The sequence below is a fragment of the Temnothorax nylanderi genome, unplaced genomic scaffold (genome assembly GCF_030848795.1).
Source record: "Temnothorax nylanderi isolate EJ_2023f unplaced genomic scaffold, tnyl_v1.0 TNYL_tig0039_pilon, whole genome shotgun sequence".
Classification (NCBI taxonomy): domain Eukaryota; kingdom Metazoa; phylum Arthropoda; class Insecta; order Hymenoptera; family Formicidae; genus Temnothorax; species Temnothorax nylanderi.
The window spans coordinates 788,267-810,542 of NW_027249101.1; the positions used below are offsets into that span (position 1 = coordinate 788,267).

The window sequence follows — 22,276 nt, forward strand, 5'->3', positions numbered from 1 at the left end:
GCGCGCACGTATCGCTGATAAGCCGGCTTCCTTTGATTTTCTGGGGTAGGACCGGCGTGCCGCCGGTCGGAACCCTCTCTCGCGTGCGCCGCACCTCTGTGTCGTTGGCGTCGCGACGCATCGCGACGCAACGCGAGGTCCGCGAGGATGGATCGCCGGCAGGTGCGCGAGCTTTCAGGCAATCCGACAATGGACCTGTCGAAAAAGGTATATCGAGTTCCGCTTTCCCCCCTTGCGACGCGACTACAAATGTCACAGTGATTGCTAGTGATCGCGCGGTGTTTACGGACCAATACGGACTGGAACGAGCGTGAAATGGCTCGGCTGAATGTCGCCGATCGTCTCTTGGTGTCTCTGAAACGTGCAAATAGTTCTCGAGAATCGTCCGGATTCTGGGCCCCCGATAAGTTAGGCCCGATAAGCGAAACGGTGGACGAACGGCGAGTCGCTCGGACGGAGTTTCAATATCAGCTCTGATCAGATTGATCAGCCACGTGCAGTTTTAATAATCGTGCATTACTCGAGGGGTTTAGAATCATTATCCAGGGGTTTCTATAGAGAACACACACCATACACATTTAATGCTACTCCCGATTGATTTGTTATACCCTTGAAACATTAGAGATGTTGTCTACATGAAACAAACAAAAGTTTAAGTTTAAATAAATGATAAAACCTCGTTGCTGACTTTTATTGTTACTTTCAAGGATATCTTATTTCAATAGAAACTTTGTGAGTTTAATTTGTGCGTGAAGCAGTCCTTTATGTATAATTTATAATACAATTTTTGAACTGAAAGTGATATATCTAATATTAACAGCGATAAAAAATTGTAATTATTGCAAAGCCCCTTTAAATTTTCGGAGGTAAAAGTAACTCAAAATTTGTTAAAAGAAAGAGGCAGCGTGACTGATGAGGCACCTTGTGTATATATACATCCATCACTGATTACGTTATAAGTTTACTACTTATTGGAGGAGGCGGAAGGAGGCGAATCGCAATTTTGTTCGTTACTTTATTAAATTTCATTTAATTTTCGTAAGTTTACTGATCACATTATACGTGGAACCGACAGCATGTATCGCAACCACCCCTTGTATAACGGAGTCTCGTGCGATCGATCGAACGAGTACGACGTGGCGCACTCCTGGAAAAGTACCCGTCTTTTTCAACCACCCCATGTATAATGTGTATGTGTAGGTTGATTTGAGAACTCTAGGAATTAATTCGCAATATTTGGTATCATCTTTCGAATTTCTTTTTTTATCTGAGAGATTGTTTGTCTTTTCTTAACGCTATTCCTTAAAAAGCGATTAAAATTTTTCATTTGTCATCCATCATTTTTTAACGTTTGATCACCAACCCTTATAATCGTGTAATTTTTAAATCTGTAATGTAAATTAATATTAATAATGCACTTTTACAATTTGAATACTATCTCACGCAAACATCGAAATCGCAAAATCGTAAAGGGCAACGCGTCTTACGCTTCCAATTAAAAATTTCGACCTCCGCGAAGCTCACGTTTCTCTTTTCCTTTTCAACCCCTTGATGTTTTAAGAAGCCATGTCTTAATCAAACAAACACGAGATTTTGAGGCCTTTGAAGCCCACGAAATAAAAAAAAGAGATAATATTGTCACTTTGCTTCTTTAAGGACTCCGTCGTTCTCATCTTTTTCATCACCCTCCCTTTCTTACCCACCCCCTTTCGCGCGCAAGCTCCGTTCTCTCGCTGGCAGCTGCAGCTGCGCGAGTTTCTGCACAGGAGTAGGTGCACACCCTTCCGCAACTGCAGTTGGCAGTACGCTACTCCTCGGATTGCAGATCCGACGTTGCTCGCATATTTGACAACGACTTCGATTCCATCGAGTTTTCACTTGGTAGCGCGTCTCGGCACTGCTTGTTTATAACCGTTATCTTTTTGACGTCAGTTTTTGATAAATATATATGTATGTAGATCTTTTCTTCCAATAAAAATTCTCGGGAGTGATACTCTAAACGTCATGGGATTGCTTGGCTTTAACTGTGGCGATTGACGGGTTGAAAGTGAAAGCGGTGTAAGTCTATCGGCACGTCTATCGCTTTGTCTTATTACATTATTGACGTGTCTCATTGCGATATAAAATTATTATATTACAACCTACAGCGAATTATTATGCGTCTCTCTTTGTAACTCGGGAACAATATGGAAATTAACCCTTTGTCCATACGATTGTTGTAGATTGATTTCTCGCTTTATTTCTGCCGACAGATATTCATAATACTTTATTGTAGTATTTTTATTGAATATCTATACCAGATTATAATAAAACGCTTTCTTTTAAGCAAAATATTTATAATTTTTTTGCGCAATTTTATACGCAGTGTTATGAATTGATAATTATGTTTCCGCTTCCTCTGTATATGTATGTATAATAATCTCGGACGAGTAATGTGATAATGTGTCGTCCGAAGGTGTATTATATGTACTATATAACATTATATTTGGAATTATAGATTACACGATAACTGTAACTTATATCATGTTGTATACTTACAGACGAATTATGATACACGTGTCGTCCGAAAGCGCGCATAGATATGATCGGATGAAACGCAAAGGAGCGGCTTTCCTAACGAATCTATTTAAATCGAGAAAACTGGCGGTAGGGATGAAGATTAACGAAGACGAAGAGATGAAACGAGCGCCCAGGGTGGAGACTCCTGGTGAGATATCCTTGACTCTTGATAAAATTTCTTTATCTTTAAGATATATCTCTAAATATTCTTTAACACGAAAATCTGTGAGATTTTTAGTTTCTTATCGCTCGTTAATTAATTATTGTTTTATTAATTAAATTAAAAAGCGTTAAATATATTCTGTTGGATGAAATTCTGTCGAATGCAAAAAATCTCAAGCAATGATACGTAGTTAATTTAGGAATTTTAATACAGAAATATTAAAACGGAAATTATTTAATAATATTTACCTATACAACTCATTTGTTAAAATCGCAGAAAGTTTTAATTAACGCCAACATTTACATTAAATCTCGTTAAAGTTACTTCATGTTTTCTGAATGTAAATAGCAAAATGAAGGTCTAACTAATAAATTACGCGTCGTGACAGAATAATTCCCCATGTGTTCGATTAATAAAACAAAGTTTCAGATAATAAAATTATATATTGATTGAGAGAATTGTTTATTTATATTGAGTTAATGAAAGCACACGCGTACACGCGCGCGCTGTTACGTGCCGCAACTCAATATCTCACGTATTTATGAATTCCATTTCTAAAATCCTTTCAAGATAATTTTTCCAGACAACATACTTATATAAAAACTAAACCCTGATAACCTAAGTCCCGTTATTTGTCTAGACCCCTTACCCCGTGACTCACTTACTTTCACTTATTACTTTTAATCTAAAATTCTTTTTCTGTATCTCCTAATCAACAACTATAAACGACTAGTTCCATCCTAACAGTGTCATACACCAAACTTTTTGTTTTACTTGTTCTTTTAAAAAGCCGCTCCAATCGCTACTTCCGACATTAGAACGCTTTGCGTTATTGGTTAATACGTATCAACCAAAATTCAACTTATTTTTTTAAAAGAGGATTTCTCTTAAACTGCTCGAGTTAGTTCTTAGTCGTCTCTTAAAGCGATTACACCTTCGACTCGTCGCTTGCTCTGTGCCAAATTAAGTCTTATAAGTGGACAATTGCCTACCTTTATTTTATAAAATCGTTGCGTCTCGCACGTAACAGCACACGTGATCGATATAGCACGAGCAATATTGTGCTTGCAGCAATTATTACGAATGCTTGTCGCCGGAGCGGCTCGGAGAATGACAGCACGATGTCCCGAATTCCGTCGACCTTGAGCGTGACAGCGGTGGACGTTGTCGTCTCCTGTCAGCCGTCACCCTCGCACTCGATTCTGACCCTGACACCCGGTAGAACGCGTAACATCGATCAGGACATGGAAGCACTCAGGCTGAGTCGTCAGGACAATCCTTTTTTACAGGTTCGGCCCGACCATTATTCCGTTCCATAAAAAAAGACAGATTTTTTGGTGAAATTTTTCAATCTCAAACAATTTCGCGAATTGCTGGAATTCTAAATGATTCGCGACGTTGCTTTACTTTAATTAAAAAAAAATGCCTATTCTTGATTTCTATTATAATTCAGTCTTTTGGAACTTAATTAAAGCTTAATACCTAAAAAGTTATAATTTCTTGCAATTGGCTTTAAATTTTTCTAACTATAAAAAAAACTATAAAAGAAACATTACAACAGTAAAATGAATTCTTTTATTTCTTGTTAATGCTTCATACTTTACTCCGTAATATATATCAACGTAATTGTATGTAAAATTTTCTCTAATTATGCAGGTATTAGCAAGTCGAGAGAGCCTTGTGGAATCGATCGAGGAGTCCGAGTCCGACGATGCGATTCTAATGTCGCAGGTGAGCTCCCTCGTCAAACTTTCACGAGCTTAATAAAACATTAAACATTTATTTCTATACATAGACAATGTAAAACAAACTATCATATAAATAGTTTGCCTTTTTTACCATCATGACTTTTAAAGAAGGTAGTGGAATTTTCATAACTGTTCCAAATTGTCTAATCCTAAAGAATTTAAATGAAAATAAAATAATTGACCAGTTTTCGCGGATAGTTATATTTGGGCGCAAAAATTGAAAAAGAACATGATAAAGAATGAGCCAACTTTCTTGAAATGTAGTGTAAAAAGGAAGAAAGAGATAAGTGTTTTCAAGAGTATTTTATACTCCTTTTGAAAGAAGTTTTATATATACATATATATCTTTCTAAGCGTGTTTAAGAAGAAGTATGAAAAGACATGTATTTTCAGGAATACGGTGACACGGATCCGCTTACACTCGCGCAGGTACACGAGCACCTGGTCCGCAGTCCACCACCGGCTTCGTGGCCCAATTCCACGGCCTTCCAGTTTCCCAATCAGGATGAAAGCACCCCGGGCAAAAATGATGCGGCACTCCTAGTCAAGAGCCCGTCAAAGACACCCTCGCATCGCGGTAACGACCACGAGCTCTCGAGGAGCGAGACGTCGACCGATATTAGAGGTGAGAATTTTAACGAGGATATTTAGGATACGACACAACGTTCATTTTAAGTTATTTAAAGAAAAACTGTGACTAAAATTACTTAAAAATCGATAGAAATTTGCTACTCGGGTATTTATTTCTTGTAACTAAAATTATTTATTTCCTCCAAATCGATACTTATGTAACATAATTATAAATCGTATAAGAACAAATTATATTTATATAAAAATGATATTGTCAACTGTCAGTTGATATTAGAAATAGGAATTTTATGACAAAGAGATATTTATGAATGTAACAGTAACGCAGTTATACTCGCTTTAAAAATTATGAATTAAAAAGCTACCTAAAACTAATTGTTAATGATTAAAAATTTGAAACTCTTGTGGATGAAAGATTACTACCTATTTATTTATATTATACATTTGTAACTAGAATGTTTCTTTCTCTTTCTCTCCTTTAAGAATCGCAATGTTTGCAGTAATGATAAATTATACAAGAAAGAACTATGAAAATGACATTGTTTAATCAAATCGATGAAGTAGGTGGGATTCTTCGCGTGTCTAGGTGAAATAACGCCGACGCGATACTGTGAAAGTATAGATCGGAGCTTCAGCAAATCGATTCGTTCACGAGAGACACTTACGTCCAACCTTGACATTGCACTCTAGACTCTAGACACGCGCGATCTCGCGATCTCTCCTTCTCTCCTTTTCATATATATGTATATATGTATATTGCCTCTTTCCACTTTTAACCCGATTAAATTAAGGTTCCTGAGAGTGAGCGATCGAAGGAAAGTTATAGCTTTCTATCTTACTGATAAAATCGGATCAATACAACATTATATATAATATATATGATAATATATAACCGGATATATATTAATCACACACACATTTATAAATAATAATTACACATATACATGATGATTTATAAACATATATAAATTTTCCTCTCGCACACACGTAACAATTAGATATACATATAATAATAGATAAATAGAGGAAAGACCCCGATTATGAGATACCACATCTATTTTGTGTGATTGCCGGAAGTTTATGGGCAGAATTGAAAAATATAGTAGGTCATTATGAAGGGAATTTAATAAGCTTTAAGATGCTGAAATGTAAAATTTAATTTAAATATTGATTTTTCTGAAAATTAGAAAAATGTAAAAAATAAACTTTCAAAAAAATCGAAAAAGTGTGCTCCTAATATAAGAGACCTCGGGAAATCGCTAATAAAGTGCAAAATACATCATATTGCAATTAAAAAACTTTATTTAAAGTTTTTGAAAGACAAATGTAATGGAGAAGCATATTTGCAACAATCGTAAACCCACTTATACTCAATATTGTACCTAATCTTCCCCCTCCACCCTTCCCCCTCAAATCAAGGTTAGCACAGTCTTATAAATTCGTATAAACCTTCCCTTAACGTTAATATAGTATTTTCTATTCTTTTATTATTATACAATAACTTTCATACTCCAGCAACCCAGGAGTACCCTGAGTATCTCATGTTACGAGCACCACGCCTTGCGGTTTCGCGATCTCTCTCACCAAATCTAATCTCTACAATTGAGCAACTCAACATATCCCGTATTTTCCTATTAATACGACCTTACTCTATCGCTGCATGCAGAACTTATTGCCAAATATTTATTAATTATATAATAAACAAGGTTTAAAGACTCATATCCATGGCACTTGACAACATCCAATTTCACAATTTCTTTCTCTGCAACGACTACACGCACGATCAAACAATGAATTTTCCGCTAAATAGGTTTTATCCCAAGGGTAATAAGTTCATGGTGGAACCAACAGATAGGGCCTATTAGTTTAGCAGAAACCTTGCTGTCGCATATTAGGAGCCTATCTCATAATATATATATAGGGGACTTTCCTCTACTATATAAATCTATTATATATTTGTATACATATACATTTTTCTATAATTGAAAAATTGTCTACGGTTCGATAAATCTGGAATACTTCGAATTACTTCCATATGCTATCTTTTTTTTTAATTCTAGATCGGCATTCTCATCCCTTCTCGTTACTACATCCGACGCCGATTCGCTCCTTGTCGGAAGTTCGACGACTTCACCGATCGGCCGACGACAGCGTGCAGCTCATGTCGAACGAATAAATTTCGTCGGGACGTTGAATCCTGATCGGAACAATTTCTCGTGACTGAGGGATGTCGGTTCAGCTATGCCGAATATCCTTCGAGAACAGCGATTACTGACAAGTTGAAGAAAATTTCGTTCGCGTAAACGAAATTTATGATCGATTCCAGGCAAGGTTTGTCCTAAGAATTTAGAAGGTTGATACGGTGGAGATTTGCACCGAGATTCTCATCTATCTGATGATACTTGGTCGTAGATTAAAGCTACGATATATTTGAGAGGAATGTGATAGGAAAATTACAGAATGATTAATGATGATTAATCACACAGTGATTAATGGAGCACGACAAGCATGAATTTCAAGCGCAATTAACACATTCTCTTCATTGAGAAAGTATAAAAAAGAATGCGCATGTTGAAAAAATAACGATTCCATCGTTTTTGAATTTCTATAGTTTATCAAATTATATTCGTCTTTGTTGTGTTAACTAGAAATAATTTCTTCATGAAATATATAAATTCGATCGTCGTCAATTGATTTAAATAATTTTAATTATTCTAATCGATGTTAATAATTTCTTCATAAGTCATTTGCAGTTACGATCACGTGTTTTATCAATAGGCCTATTTTCTTACAAAATCATTTAACAATCGAGGTAGTCGGCATCGACGTTTTCCGATTGTTTTACTTGTACCTAGATATTAAATATCACATTAATATATCGTGTTTTTTCTTACTTTTATTCGCGAACAGTATATTGAATAACTAATTACTTATATAAACCAGATATTCTCCGGAAAAAATATTATATAAGTATCTTTTTAGCTTCTTGGAAATACGTCAAATCGAAGAGTCTAAGAACTCCAAGATGTTACAGAACATCTTATATATACTTGCATTTTGCAGGAGATTTTAAGAATTGCACTATTGCATAATTATTATCAGACTTAACGAAAGATATTATCTCTGCTAAATCGTCAGCTGAGAGTATTAGATAAATACTTAACGTATTGTGTTTTCAAGCTTTAAATTTATATAATTTGGATGCAATTGGATGCTAATATCTTTAAACTTTGCCTCTCGAAGAGCAATATACCGTTATGTAACAATCGTTAAAGTACGAGGCTTAAAGTAATTATTAAATTATTACTCATGCTGAATGCATTATCGGAATTTATTGTTGATACGATAGTTATTGTTGAGGCACACGTCTGTAATTATTCGTGTAATTTAGATGTCTATTTTATGCAGTTGTTTTAGAAATATTTCACGTTTAATTGTAATCTTTTCTACCAATGAATATTAATTGCTCGATCTTGATTGTTGTTAAGCTAACAGAAATATTTTTGTTGACGAGTTATGCATACCTATACCGTATAAGAATTTATGTTTTAACTAATTGCGAGGAAATTGTGAGCACAAGATACGCAATAGTTTTTCCATTAAAACTCACTTTTAATGAGACGATTGCAAAAGGAATAATTTAACTGACGCACACACGTAAAAATTGATAGCTCCGAAAAATAATGTTAACGCTAACGATGCGCCAAATGTACAGGCCTCAACAAAACAATTCCTCAAATTAGATAAATAGACGAGTAGCCGTAAGATCTTTTTTATAGAGCGGACAGATTTTGTCGATAACGATTTACTTCCGAGGTTGAAAGTAGTATTTCTTTTAACGACAAAAACCGTTGTCAATGAATTCTCAACGAAATCATAAACATCTCTGTTTGTTCTTATTTTTTTAGAATAACGATTTTTTCCAAGAGATAACGTTAACAGAATTTGACGTGCTCTTCTCAGATCTAATGTTATAAATGTTAATATTATAAATTATATAAAACAATATTTGGAACCTTATAGAAAAAGAAATCTTAACAAAATATGTACTAAAATTAAATAAAATTATTATATAAATTGTTGCACTTAAAATGTCAATTAACTTTGCGATTGTCTTGGACGTTAAGTGTTAAATTTATTGGCATATTGGCATGGTTCCGAAAATTAAATATTAACTTAATACACAATACGTATTTACATAAAAAAAAAAATTAAATTTTATTAAAATTATTTGTCATTTACATAAATTATTGTAAAGAAGAGTAGGATGTGTAAGTTTTTAATTATTTGAATTAAATTTAACATTAGAGCACGTCGGTTTCTTTTACAGAGTTTTTATACATTCTTGAAAAATGTTTGATACGGTTTTCTGATAAGTTTAAATACTTTAAATAGTAGTAGGGACAGGGGTGGCCAACCGAATGCAGTAAAATCACATATATTTATCACACAGAAATAACACTCTTAAAATATTATCATTACAATTTATACATACTTATATACTCATCTCTCATCCTCATGTATAAAAATCATATAAACCAATCGTTAGGACAACTCCAAGCTCATTAATGTAAAAAGGAAAAGTAACATTATATTAAAAATAGAAACAGACTTCTTTACAAAAAGTATCTAATAAATATGTACATCTCGGTCATGGCCACCCGGTAGCGTCGAGGTCGAGAATAATCGGCGCAATTTTAGCAGGGTTTATATACGAACTTTGGGGGAAGAAATCAGTAGCGGAGTACGTAGAAAGTTATTATTATATCAAATTAGAGTCCAATCAACTTGGCCATTGAGAATTGAAATTAATTATATTGTAATTGTATTTAGATCTCATAAGCGTTAGAGTCTGAAAGCGTTCGCGCTCAGAGCGAAGGCACGAAAACGCGGTAAGCCGATAAAAAAAGACAGTAGAGAGACTTATTTAATCTAGTCGAGTGTAATATATGGATTTCACGTGGGATGTCCATGAACGTATTCCGAGCAAAAGTGGACGGTATTCGTTGTCGTTTCTTGGTGAACATTTATTTATACAGTCTTTGTAAGAAGCTATCCTATAAGAGTTGGGACATTTACCAAATTTTTGTAATCCAGTAACACATTCCTATTATATTTCTTTATTTATAAATAACATACATATATGTAAATGCACATATAAACAAAAATTTTTTCAAGAAACGATTGTGAATGCCGCCCTATGTTCGAAACTTGCAAAGATTATTTTGAATATATATAACCTCAAGTAGGTTTATATAGTAATATAAATTAAATATTGCGATTTTTTACGTTTAAAATGCAATTTATAAGTTACGAATTTAATCATCTCTTTCTCTGAACAACTGATATGATAACGAGGACATTACTGAGCATTTGTACAGTACCAAGGGTTCTGAATATCAAGGCATTAAGGAAACGACCGGTATATATATCTATAAATGATACACATTAATCCGACAAATTGGATTAGTTTAAAAGGTCTATATTATCAATAAGTTGATAATACCGTCGAAAATCCGGCGCACCCTCCCACAATAACACGAAGAATTCATGGTACGCAGATTCGAGATAAATCTTGAGAACAGGATTATCACAACTTTTTCAATAACCAAAATGCCGTAAAATAGTTTTATCTTACCGTGTAACGGCCTACAAAGCGTGTACTCGTCGAAGACAATGAACACTAATGACAAACGAAGCAAACATTTTTATCGAATATTTTCACTTCGAGCAACTTTGAGAATTTTAGACATGTACTTGACTTTTGTTAAGCAAGTACGTTGCAAGCTCGAAATAAGAAAAAGGAGAAGATTTTCAGGTGAACGCACAGCATAATTTAAAACACTCTGAATTCTGTAAAACTTTCGTTACATTATGTAGAACGTATGAAGTCCCTATAGGTAAAGTCTCATAACAGCCTGTATCGCCGTATTGTTTGACGATAATCAATTAAAGGAATTATTATCGATTGCGGCATTGATTACTTATAAAGATTTCATTTGTCTTCGCAACTAATAATCACATGCTGATTTGTGTGCAAAAACCAATAGAAAAATGAAAAATGAGAAGCAGCGGCCGTAATCAACTAAAAGGAGGTAGGAAATAAAATTTGGAAATAAAAAACTTAAAATACTTTAGAAAAAAAAAATATATATAGAGGAAAGTGTTCCCTATTATGAGGAATCCTAATATGAGATGGCGGGGTTTTTTCATGGTGGGATCAACGGATATAGGGCCTTTTAGCTTAACATATCTCATATTAGGATCCTGTCTCATAGGGGACTTTCCTCTATGTATTATAAAACACACAATAATAATTATTATTATTTTTAAACTCTTATTTTCCACCTATAAATTCTACGTCTTTATAACATCTCGTACGTACATTTCGCTATTCGTTTTCGCAAACAAATCAGGGGAGGTCGTGGTAATACTATTAACATACTTGAGCGGGTGTGTTGAGAGGAGACATAGAATGTCCAACTCGCACAAACACATATAATACACACATGAACACTTGCATGAATACTTGCAAAGTATGCGTTTTGCGGTCGCACGAAGATTGCGCCGCGATCTCTGGAGATGCGTTCGTTGTTTTCGAATAAAAGTGAAATATATTTGTGTTACTGTAAATGTAGCGTTACATCGTATAATTCATTGCCTCCTGCCCTTTTACAGCAATCTATAATCGTTTTAACAATTTAATCACCTGTAATAATTTTAATGCATTTTTTTATATATCAAAAGCGAGAGTGAGTGTGAGAGAGAGAGAGAGAGAGAGAGAGAGAGAGAGAGAGAGAGAGAGAGAGAGAGAGAGAGAGAGAGAGAGAGAGAGAGAGAGAAGGAAAGACAGAGAGAATTATTTGAAATATATACGCAATAAGATTTTAATTAATTGTGTTATGATGATTCTTATTGGTCATTGCAGTGATCGAATTGTTTAAAATATGGCATTTAATATTAGCATGCATAAAATAATAAGAAAGTAAAATATAAACTCCAAAAGAACGCGTGTTATGTTTAAGCACAAGCCCGTCAAAGCAACCACGTGTACGCATGTAAATAATACTATAATATACTATTAAGTTCATTATTTTCTCTTGAAATTGTAAATCTGTAACAGGACGAGCAGAGAACCCGATTTGACGAGAACGAGCTGATCTGATTAGAAAAATGCCGTTAAACTTGGCATTTTTTGGATTTCTTTACTCTGATAATCATCATTTTATGTATTAATTGCCATGTGTTATTTCAATATATTATTTTGATATGTAATTTCGTATTCATTTAAATGATACGTACTTTCACTCGATATTGGCCATATAGGACTTCATTTGTATGGAAACCTTGAGATGCATTTTTAGATGAGCCTGGAACCGGATCTCCCTCCTCCTTTTCAGAGAGGACCTAAACTGTGCGTAGAGGAAGAAAAAAATGACACGTGTAGACACATAGCAGCTCACGCAAGCAATGGCAGAGAATACAGGTGAGATTTTACGTTTTTAACATTTTTTTTTTGTTTCAAAAATTTATCTTATCTTTTTTATCTATTCCATAATATCTCAGTTTAAAATTCTGGTTATTTTCAAAAAAAGGTCTAGAAATAACAGTAATTGTTAGTAGTTGTCACCTAAAGTTAATAGCGAATTGAAAAATCAAATTTGCTCGTCGAATTACATTTCAAAGTTACTTGTCACGCAGTCACTGTCAAATTTTTAACTTATGCGTACGAAAAAACTTTTTGCGTCGGTAATGATTACGGTCGAGATCGAGTTTTTCGAGATGGAGATGGAGGCACTCTTGAAAGAATTGGCCGTGGAGCTGTATGATATTCAGGTCATGAAATTCGGGGACTTTACGACGGAAAGCTGCATAAGGTAAATGAGTAAAAAATTAACGACGAATCCATCAGTCTCGAAGCTGCCATATGCCTAGCAGCTAGAGCTATTATGGGATCAAAACAAAAATGAATCTATACTTGGCGGTCAACTTCTGGATCTGCGCAGTTGTTTTTCTAACAGATATTACTTACACTTTATTAATATTTTAATAATTAATATGTTAATATTTTAGATATATATATTTTGCATATTTTATTTTTATATATTTTATATGCATTTTATATACTTTTTATATATATGTTTGAAATAAAATGGAAAATTCTAAAACAAAATACATTGCCTCAGCAATCTTTGTCAAGTTACATACTAATTATAATGATGCGTTGATAGAATAAGAAGAATATTTAATCAGATTGATCGAATAATTTATTTAGATTTCTGGTATATGACTTTTATTATTGTCGCGTTCAGTGGAGGCTAACTGCAGACCCAACGCAACAACTTGAAAATATTAAACGCTACATATAAAGTATACATATATATTTAGGATTAAAAGTTGAATTTGTATTATGAATTTAGCACTTGTTTTAGGTACAAAGAAATATTCTATAATTTTGTTCCCAACTTTACATTATTTTAATGCAGTTATTAATTTTTTTCTGTAATTATATATGTATAATGTATAATCGTATATTAACATTTTTGTTCAAAAAGTTTAGAAATGTTTTATTTAGAAAGTTAACTGTTTAAACATTTAATTAAATCGGTTAAATTTACTTGTTTATTATGTGTTAATATTTCAATTTTGTATTAATTTTCCAATATTAACAATTTAATTTAATTTATATAAATATATTTTAATATTTGTATAATTTTATTGGAATACTGTTAAGTTTTTCTGCGGTTGCAACAAATATTGGTATTTAATAAATCAGCTGCATAGTATTAATAAACTCGTTATTACCAATAACCCGTGCTATTTATCTTATAAAAAGTTTTATGTTTAATATTCTTATTTTATTTCTATGAGTGTAATGATACCAAGTTTTTTTAATCAGATGTACATATTAGGCCAATTCCTTTTAGTGACACAAGTCGACACAAGTGTCGTTCTGTCTTTGTTATTCATTGAATGCCAAGAAGGATAGAGATGTTTGTGTCGACTTGTGTCACCTAAAAGGAATTGGCCGGATTGGCCCATAATACACCATAATACACTACTGTGCTACGTTCTTGCACATGCGTCGAAAAATTGCGCAACTGCCATAGTGCCATGGTGGGGCTGCAGCGTTCGCTTTGGAGTTTGGACGTTTGGACGCTTTCGTGCTGAAGCTGAAAGCATCACTCCATCTTTTTTCAACATGTAATGAGCAATAAAGATGGACTGACGCTTTCAGCACGATAAAGCGCCCAAAGCGAACGCGGTCTGGGATGGTATCACCGACACGTGAATCACATGGTTCGTACAAGCAAGAAATATAGGTTAGATTTTTAATTTAACATTCTCTCTTTCTTTTTCCCCAAAAATCCAGCTTATTGCTCGTAACATCGTAACTTACAATGTTTGCTATAAAATCTCCAAAAAATATATCCAGAAATAATTGTCACATAAAGATAATAACGAGTTTAAAAAATACAATTTGTTCGAATTACATTTCGTAGCTACTTGTCTCCGCGGTGTCATCGTCAAATGTTTAACTTTGCGCACGAAAAATTTTCTAATGCATCGCTATAATTACAGTCGACATGGAGACGCTCTTGAAAGAATTAGCTGTGGAACTGTACGAGATTCAGGCCGTGAAATTCGGGGAATTTAAGACGAAAATCGGCCTAAAAACTCCGGTATATTTTGACCTGCGTATAATAATCTCTCATCCGAAATTAATGGTAAGTATACATATGTGAGCATCTTGATATGTATATTGTAGAATTATATCAATGCAGAATTACTTTAATCTCGATTTAATTTGCTTTTTATCTTTTTCAAATTCTTAAAACTAGAAGAAGATAAAAAGTAAATTAAACCGAGATTAAAGTTAGCCTACATTGGTAGAAATGGACATCAGAAATCTTGACTAAACTCTGGTTAACTTAATTGATGATTGATGAACTCACTAGATGATATTACTTTTTTCAAGAGGGATAAAGGTACTAATTTTCTGACACAAAAAAAATATTAAATTACAGTCAACCGATTACATAATCAGAAATTTTGCTGTAAGCACTTTTGCCAGTTGAATTAATTTTAAATTTAATTTTCAATTGAGTTAATTGAAATTTGACGGAAGTTTGCTTACGCTGTGCAATGTAAAGGATACTAATTCATTCTTCTTTATCGTAGGCGAAATTAGCGAGAGCTCTGTGGACACTGGTGGACGATCCTATGAAAGTGTCCCGAATTTGTGGTGTCCCGTACACCGCCCTGCCATTAACCACTCTGATATCGGCGGAGGAAAATATTCCCATGTTGATGAAGAGAAAAGAGGCAAAATCGTATGGCACGAAGAAGTTAATTGAGGGTGCCTTCTCACCTGGTGAGACTTGCGTGATCATTGAGGATATTATCACGAGTGGTAGTAGCATTTTAGAAACTGTTGACGCCTTGAAGAAGGAAAATCTGAATGTGACAGAGACTTATGTGGTAATCGATAGGGAGCAGGGTGGCAGAAAGAATCTCGAGAATCATGGGCTCAAAGTCAAGAGTCTGTTTGTGACTACGCAACTTATGAAGTATCTCCTCGAGGCTGGAAAGATCACACCTGAAATGTTCAAGGTTGTTGATGATTACCTGGCAACAAATCGGGCACCGAGCGTTTCTATTCGAGGTAAATTATTTGTAATAGATATTTTATAATTTTAATATGCTGAGCACTCTACATTCTAATTTTGTTCCAATCTTAATAACTATTGCTTTTATCTACAGGTGTGCCAGACGACAGACTGGAGCTGCCATATAGTAAACGCGCAAAATTAACAATGAATCCATTGGCCTCAAAACTGCTGGAGCTAATGGAATCAAAGCAAACTAATCTCTGCTTAGCGGCCGACCTAAAGGAAGTGGACGCGATTTTGGAATTAGCAAACGTTACAGGGCCTCATATTGCCGTGCTGAAGACTCATGTGGACATCATAGAGGATTTCAATGAAAGCTTTATTCTTCGGCTTAAGAAACTGGCGAAGCAGCACAGGTTTTTATTGATGGAAGACCGCAAGTTTGGCGATATTGGCAACACGGTATCGTTGCAATACAGACATGGCTTGTACAAGATTGCCGAATGGGCCGATTTGATCACGGTGCATCCGGTATCGGGAGCGTCTGTCATCGACACGCTGAAGAAAAGTGTGGAGAATATCACCGAACCCCGTGGCATTTTCCTGGTCGCCGAGATGTCTTGCGAAGGTGCGTTGACCACCGGCGATTATCCGAAGAGCGCGGTCTCGATGGCGGAGAAAGCCTCCGATCTGGTAGTAGGCCTAGTGAGCCAATCCAATCTTTCGGCGCAACCCGGACTGCTCCAACTGACACCCGGTGTCAAGCTATCCAAAAGTGGCGACGGGTTAGGTCAACAATATAACGATCCGCGATCTGTTATCAATGCCGGTGCTGATTTAGCAGTCGTTGGGAGGGGTATCACGGAGGCGCCTGACGGTTATCTGAAGGCCACTTTAGAATACAAAAGGGAACTTTGGAACGCGTACGAGGAGCGGATAAATGCATCCAATATTACATAGTAATATATTGTAATTGATATATCATTTACAAATTATTTTTCTACAATTTTATCTTCTGTTCCAGCGAGATCTGCGCAGATATTTTTCTAGCACTTATATTTAATTAATATTTTAATTGTTAGATTTTCGCAGTTCAGTTTTTTCATATATTTTTTTCCCGATAAAACAAAAATATAAAACACATATGTATGTATATACATACATATCATTTTATATGATTTTAAATTTTTCAAAGATAATATAATGATAATATAATACAAAATATTTTAGATATAATAAGAAAATATTATACACACATATATATATAGGTATATATATGTATAATATTTTCTTATATCTAAAATATTTTGTATTATATTATTATTAGATATATTATCTTTATTAGGTACTAAATACAATATAATCTAAATTATAGTAAAATAGAACGAAAAATTTTAACACAGTACATTGCCTGAGCATTTATCTTTGCTAAATGATTATGACGCGCTAATAGAATAAATATATTTAATCAGATAAATTAAAAAGCTTCTTTATATTTTTGGTAAGACTTTTATCTATAGAATAACAAAGACAATAGCAGGAAACCTACGAGTTTTTGAATCGATTTAATGTTAAAAATAGGTATGTATTTATTATTAATCGAACTTTGCATAATTTGTACAAATACACAATTTATTCCACAGAAATGATGAAAAGAAGTATTATTTTTATATGAATACATATAACACATACATGTACAAAGCAGAACTCTGTTTGTCTTTTTTTCTATTTTGTGATAGATAAACCTAAAGGTGTTTACAGGGTAAGGTCCTTCTTCTCGTCGTAATTTTTTTTAATTTTTTTAAATAAGCGATCACGAATTTGAAGTTAGTAACCGTCGAGCACGTAGTATAGTATACGTTTGAAGTTATTTTATTAAACGAATCCTTTATGTTACGTATTGCTTTCTCACAACCCATATCCTGACGTGCTACAATCCCTTTTTGAAAAATTCATATTTTTAAAATATAAAATGCAGTAGCTTCTCGCGCTTGCGTGTAGATAACAATATAATAACATACATCATAAAACTGAAATATCGCGAATCTCAATCTCTGTTATCAAAACATGGATTTAAGAGAATTAAAGAAAAGATGGGATTTGAGAATAAGCTGCTCGATCTCGTTGCGAATCGCAGATCGCCGAGAGAGGCGGCACGCGGTATCGTCCTGAAGTCAGTCGCGCGCCATTCGTCAGCGAGCGGCGATTTTTCCGTGCGATAATGCACGTCAGGTGTCAGTCGACAGCCGCTTGTCGTCGCGCGCGGATCATCGAAAAAAGGGGAAGGAGAGAAAGAGAGAGAGAGAGAGAGAGAGAGAGAGAGAGAGAAAGAAAGAGCGTCACGACAGATCCTTGAATCTTCCGCAAAACCTAACTGATAACGAATGTCGCGAAGATGACGGCAACGATAAGCTGAGCCTGAGCATGTCGGCGTGACATATCGTTCGCACCATCGTTAACAGGTAATAATTATCGCTGCGCAATTTGTATAATCCCGTAATCGCGCCATGTGCCGCCAACTTCACTCCGCTCGCCGTTTCGAAACGCGAAAGCGTGTCGTCAAAATGATCGAACGAAGGACGGCGCGCGGAGAATGAATGTATCCAAAACTTTGAATACTCTGAGTAATCAAAATTACGTGATATTCTACATAATCCTTTGTAATAACGAAATTCCGCAGCGTACATTTGAATGTCTACGATTCCGCATAAATGGTGGACGTGACATTTCACGGCCTGCGCTTCTTGTCCGCCGATTTTAGAGAGCCGAGGCGGCCGAGGCATATCCGTCCTTCGTCCCTCATCCGTACACCGCCACCGGCGCGGCATGACGGAGACGACGACGCTGACGGAATTCGAGGAAAGCGTGTCCTTCGACGCGGACGATCCGGACTTCGCGCCAACGTCGGACGCGGTGCGAAATGTCCTCCGCGACGCGCGTCGCTTCGCTGACGCCAAATACGACGTTAGCAAAGGTAGGCACACCCTGAGACTGCCTCCTAATCGCTCTCCCCTCCCCACCTCCTCTCGTCGCCGGCGGCGTTCTTTATTTTTAGCCTATTTTTAGTCTAATTTTAGCCTCACTTTAAACTCGCCTTAATCGCTTCAATTTACGGCGGACTAATGATCGTAATGGAAGAGGGGGAGGGGAGACTAAACGTTAGAAATTGAGCGATATTATTACTATCGATTATTTTCACGGTATTGAGCTTCGAACGGTGGTGCCGTTTTAAAAAGAACGCCCAGCTTGTGCTTTCCGTAAATAACCTATACGCCCAGAAAGCCCTCTTTCTTCTCTTCTTTTCCGTTTCTTCGTGAAACGAGATGTGCAATATAAGGCGCAAGTTTTAGAACAATATTTTTAATTGAACTAAACGTCAATTCAATTATTTATTTCTCGAATGAATCAACGACAAAAAGGCCATTATAATTAAAAAGAAAGTACTCACGTCGTTACAAAATACAGCGTGCAATCATTTTATTGTATTTTTAGACTAGACTGTCTCAAGGTTAAGCAAAATCGATGCCGAGATTATGGGATGTCGATGGCGAGGGCGAGGTGTCGTTACTTCACATTGCAATATTACGATATTGCATAAGACGATAGTACATTTTCGACTCGTCCGTTAATGTCGTGCGGTTATGAAATTTTGTGGAAAGTAGATAAATTAACAGGAATTTACATTCCACTTTCTAAATTTATATTCTATAAAACTCACACGAACGTCGATATCTCGATATCAAGAACGCGATCCTAAAACTCTGCCCTTTTCTACTATCCTATCTACTTCCATCCTCTTGCAAGTAAATAATACAATTTTTCAATAGAAAAACCAAGTTGTATTATATACCGCTTTCTAAGTCACGCTTTATTCGGTTATATCGCTACGTTTTACACTCTAAAGATCGACAAGATTGTCTATCTAATCGCTTCTAAGATATACAAGACGTGAGGTATACAATGGTGACGGTTTGTGACGAGATAAAGAGAAATCCGCGCGAAATCCGAGAGTAGGCGATCTCTAAAATAATCGGCAATTATCTCGAGGAGATTGGGTATTTCTCGTTTCGCAGCTTCTCCGCGATACTACACTCCAAATCCAGTGTGTTATTTTAACTGAAGCTCTTCTTACACATTTCTTGCCGTTTTAAATCACGTCATTTAACACGGTTGAACGTATTAACTTTTAATTTGATACGATTAAACGGGTTAATTTAATTAACATGCAACAAAACATGTAAAACGAGCTTCAGTCAAATGTGTCATTTTCAGACGTTTATGCGTGTAGAAGTAACACACTTGGATTTATAGTGTCCGTTTTGCTTTCACACACAATCAGAAAATTCGTGTACTTTTGTGAAAAAATATGCTGATTAAAGTTTTTGTATTAAATAATAAACATGTTCACATGTATAAATTTAACACATATCTGGTATGTTAACTAAACAAATATAAAATGTAAAATTATTAAAATAATTTAAAAAATATATTAAAGTAACACAATTTGTACATATTTATGAAATATGTTAAAATTGACAGAAAAAGAGTGCTGATCTTACTCTATAAGAGTAAAATCAACACTCTTTTTGAGTTGTTACATTTGTAAAATATAAAAAGGACATTTCTTATGTGTTAATTTCATCATAAAAGTTATGTTAATTGTACCCCCAATTAACTCGAAATTACGATCAAAATTACATTTTTTTTTAATTGAAAATATTAACATAGTATCAGTGTTACACTTGACACAAACATATTATGTTAAATTAACACCAAAATTGAGTGGACCGTATGTTAAATTTAACACAAGTTTTCCTGTGTTTTAATGTGCAGTGATGCTTGTGTTGGCGCGTGTCGGTGTGCCCTCGTACATTCGTAAAGCGGCCACGCGCCACGTCCGGATCAGCGCGGCGCGTGACCGATGCGTGCGATATCGCGACTCGACGAGCGTCACGCGTGTAGATTTTAAAGTGCGCAAAACGCGAAATTCTCGCGCGCGCAATTTTCGCACGGATATTCGGATACGCGGCATTCCTGATGAGTGATGAATAACGAAGAAGAGAGGGACGCGCGCGCGTCGGCGCTCGATCGTTCTTACGCAAAGACCGACCGCTCGCACTTTCATCCGTCGATCTTTGTCCGGCCGTGATATGAATGAATTAACGATGACATGGCGACGGAAGTGCTACATTTGCAAAGCGAAATCTTTTACGTAACGGAATTTTCCTCACGCACGTTCATTCGGGCCCGGTTACGATTAATCCGAGGTTATATTCTTTGTAGGAAGGGAAAAAAAGTCCAACTTTTGTTTAAAAGACATTTAAAACGCGTGTCTGAAAGAGATAACACAACTCAGTGACGTGTTTGCAATAACTTTTGATTTTTATGTGCTGTCTGGATTGTCTGTGGACTTTATCTGGATTCGAATAAAAACATGCACGAATTTTGGTGCGACAATGATTAAGTCGGTACATCGCTGAATATGATTTTATCTAAGCTTCTTTATCCTTCTCTTCGATTCATATAATATAAATGTAGGGATAAAAGCATTAAAGTGAATCGCGAGAGAGTTTTTATAAAATTAGGTAAACATTCGTGAAAAATCAAGATCGTTAATTCTGATTACAGGATCAGGTTATTTAATCTTTTAATACATTTTATAGATACAAGATTTTTTTAAATCGTAGATTTATATTAATTTTACGTTGCTACTACTGTTTAATCCCGTTAAAAACGTGAAGGGGATAGTCTATACGCCAGGTCGATTGAGCATTTATATCGAGGTTGATGGCTTAAGTTAATGTTTTTTTATGTTTTTTGGGTCGCAGAACAAGAATCTGTAAATAGTTGTTTCGTAAGTCGATGCAATAAAAAGTTATTAACAATTTATTTGTTTAAATTGCCCTAGCGATCAAACTATACATCCTATAAAAAAATGAACTAGAGAAAATTTGTTCCTCTTTTCACGACGAACAAAATGGCGTTTGAATTTTTCCAAAATCTTGATTATTGACGGAAATATGTCAATTTTTAGGTAATTACTGCCTACGCGTCGCGGAGTACCCTAGGCGTGCGCGCTCGCGCTCAATTGTTTTGCTCCACACGAGTTTTGCTCCTTTAATTTTAATTTAATTTATTTTTTTGTTCCTTTTATTACAATTGAGCGCGAGCGTGCACGCCTAAGGTACTCCGCGACGCGTAGGCAGTAATTACCTAAAAATTGACATATTTCCGTCAATAATCAAGATTTTGGAAAAATTTAAACGCCATTTTGTTCGTCGTGAAAAGAGGAACAAATTTTCTCTAGTTTATTTTTTTATAGGATGTATAGTTTGATCGCTAGGGCAATTTAAACAAATAAATTGTTAATAACTTTTTATTGCATCGACTTGCGAAAAAACTATTTACAGATTCTTGTTCTGCGACCCAAAAAACATAAAAAAACATTAACTTAATCGAGGTCATCAACCTCGATAAAAATGCTCAATCGACCTGGCGTATAGACTAGGACGCGGAGAGAGTAGTAATATTTTTAAACGAAGACTCATCTCGAGAATTGCGTATTCAATTTCGCGGAATCAATTCTCGCTCTGTTGGTTCCGCTA

General features: G+C 35.2%; 3 protein-coding genes across 5 annotated transcripts in view; all 3 read left to right on the forward strand.

The window, feature by feature from the left end:
• The first annotated feature begins 48 nt into the window (after positions 1-48).
• Positions 49-11,691, forward strand: LOC139771427 (uncharacterized). 2 transcript variants are annotated; one of them, XM_071704178.1, is made up of 6 exons: positions 49-207; positions 2,541-2,707; positions 3,794-4,011; positions 4,379-4,453; positions 4,864-5,095; positions 7,119-11,691. In XM_071704178.1, exons 2-6 carry the CDS (start codon positions 2,548-2,550, stop codon positions 7,232-7,234), a joined length of 801 nt encoding a protein of 266 aa, XP_071560279.1. In that variant the 5' UTR covers positions 49-207; positions 2,541-2,547; the 3' UTR covers positions 7,235-11,691. The 2 variants fall into 2 exon arrangements, with proteins under 2 accessions (XP_071560279.1, XP_071560280.1); XM_071704179.1 differs by lacking the exon at positions 49-207 and adding an exon at positions 1,777-2,058.
• A 2,463-nt stretch (positions 11,692-14,154) lies between these two features.
• R-l (rudimentary-like) lies at positions 14,155-17,567 on the forward strand. Of its 2 annotated transcripts, none has more exons than XM_071704185.1 (4): positions 14,155-14,381; positions 14,641-14,786; positions 15,241-15,724; positions 15,823-17,567. In XM_071704185.1, the coding sequence occupies exons 2-4, from the start codon at positions 14,646-14,648 to the stop codon at positions 16,629-16,631; spliced, it is 1,434 nt and encodes a 477-aa protein (XP_071560286.1). In that variant the 5' UTR covers positions 14,155-14,381; positions 14,641-14,645; the 3' UTR covers positions 16,632-17,567. The 2 variants fall into 2 exon arrangements, with proteins under 2 accessions (XP_071560286.1, XP_071560285.1); XM_071704184.1 differs by having other exon boundaries at positions 14,155-14,358.
• Positions 17,568-17,936: 369 nt separating this feature from the next.
• The window catches only part of Pino (protein pinocchio), a 44,152-nt gene continuing 39,812 nt past the window's right edge, over positions 17,937-22,276 (forward strand). Inside the window, exons 1-2 of the mRNA XM_071704187.1 lie at positions 17,937-18,133; positions 18,433-18,645. Of these exons, the coding sequence (XP_071560288.1) occupies positions 18,498-18,645 (148 nt within the window). The 5' untranslated portion in view covers positions 17,937-18,133; positions 18,433-18,497. The remainder of the gene's footprint in view (positions 18,134-18,432; positions 18,646-22,276) is intronic.

Coding starts and splice junctions, on each gene's coding strand:
- LOC139771427 (XM_071704178.1), top strand. CDS start 2,548: ATGATACACGTGTCGTCCGAAAGCGCGCATAGATATGATCGGATGAAA. Junction 4,012..4,378: donor AGGACAATCCTTTTTTACAG/GTTCGGCCCGAC, acceptor CTAATTATGCAG/GTATTAGCAAGTCGAGAGAG. Junction 5,096..7,118: donor GACGTCGACCGATATTAGAG/GTGAGAATTTTA, acceptor TTTTAATTCTAG/ATCGGCATTCTCATCCCTTC.
- R-l (XM_071704184.1), top strand. CDS start 14,331: ATGGTATCACCGACACGTGAATCACATG. Junction 14,359..14,640: donor ACCGACACGTGAATCACATG/GTTCGTACAAGC, acceptor CTATAATTACAG/TCGACATGGAGACGCTCTTG. Junction 15,725..15,822: donor ACCGAGCGTTTCTATTCGAG/GTAAATTATTTG, acceptor TTTTATCTACAG/GTGTGCCAGACGACAGACTG.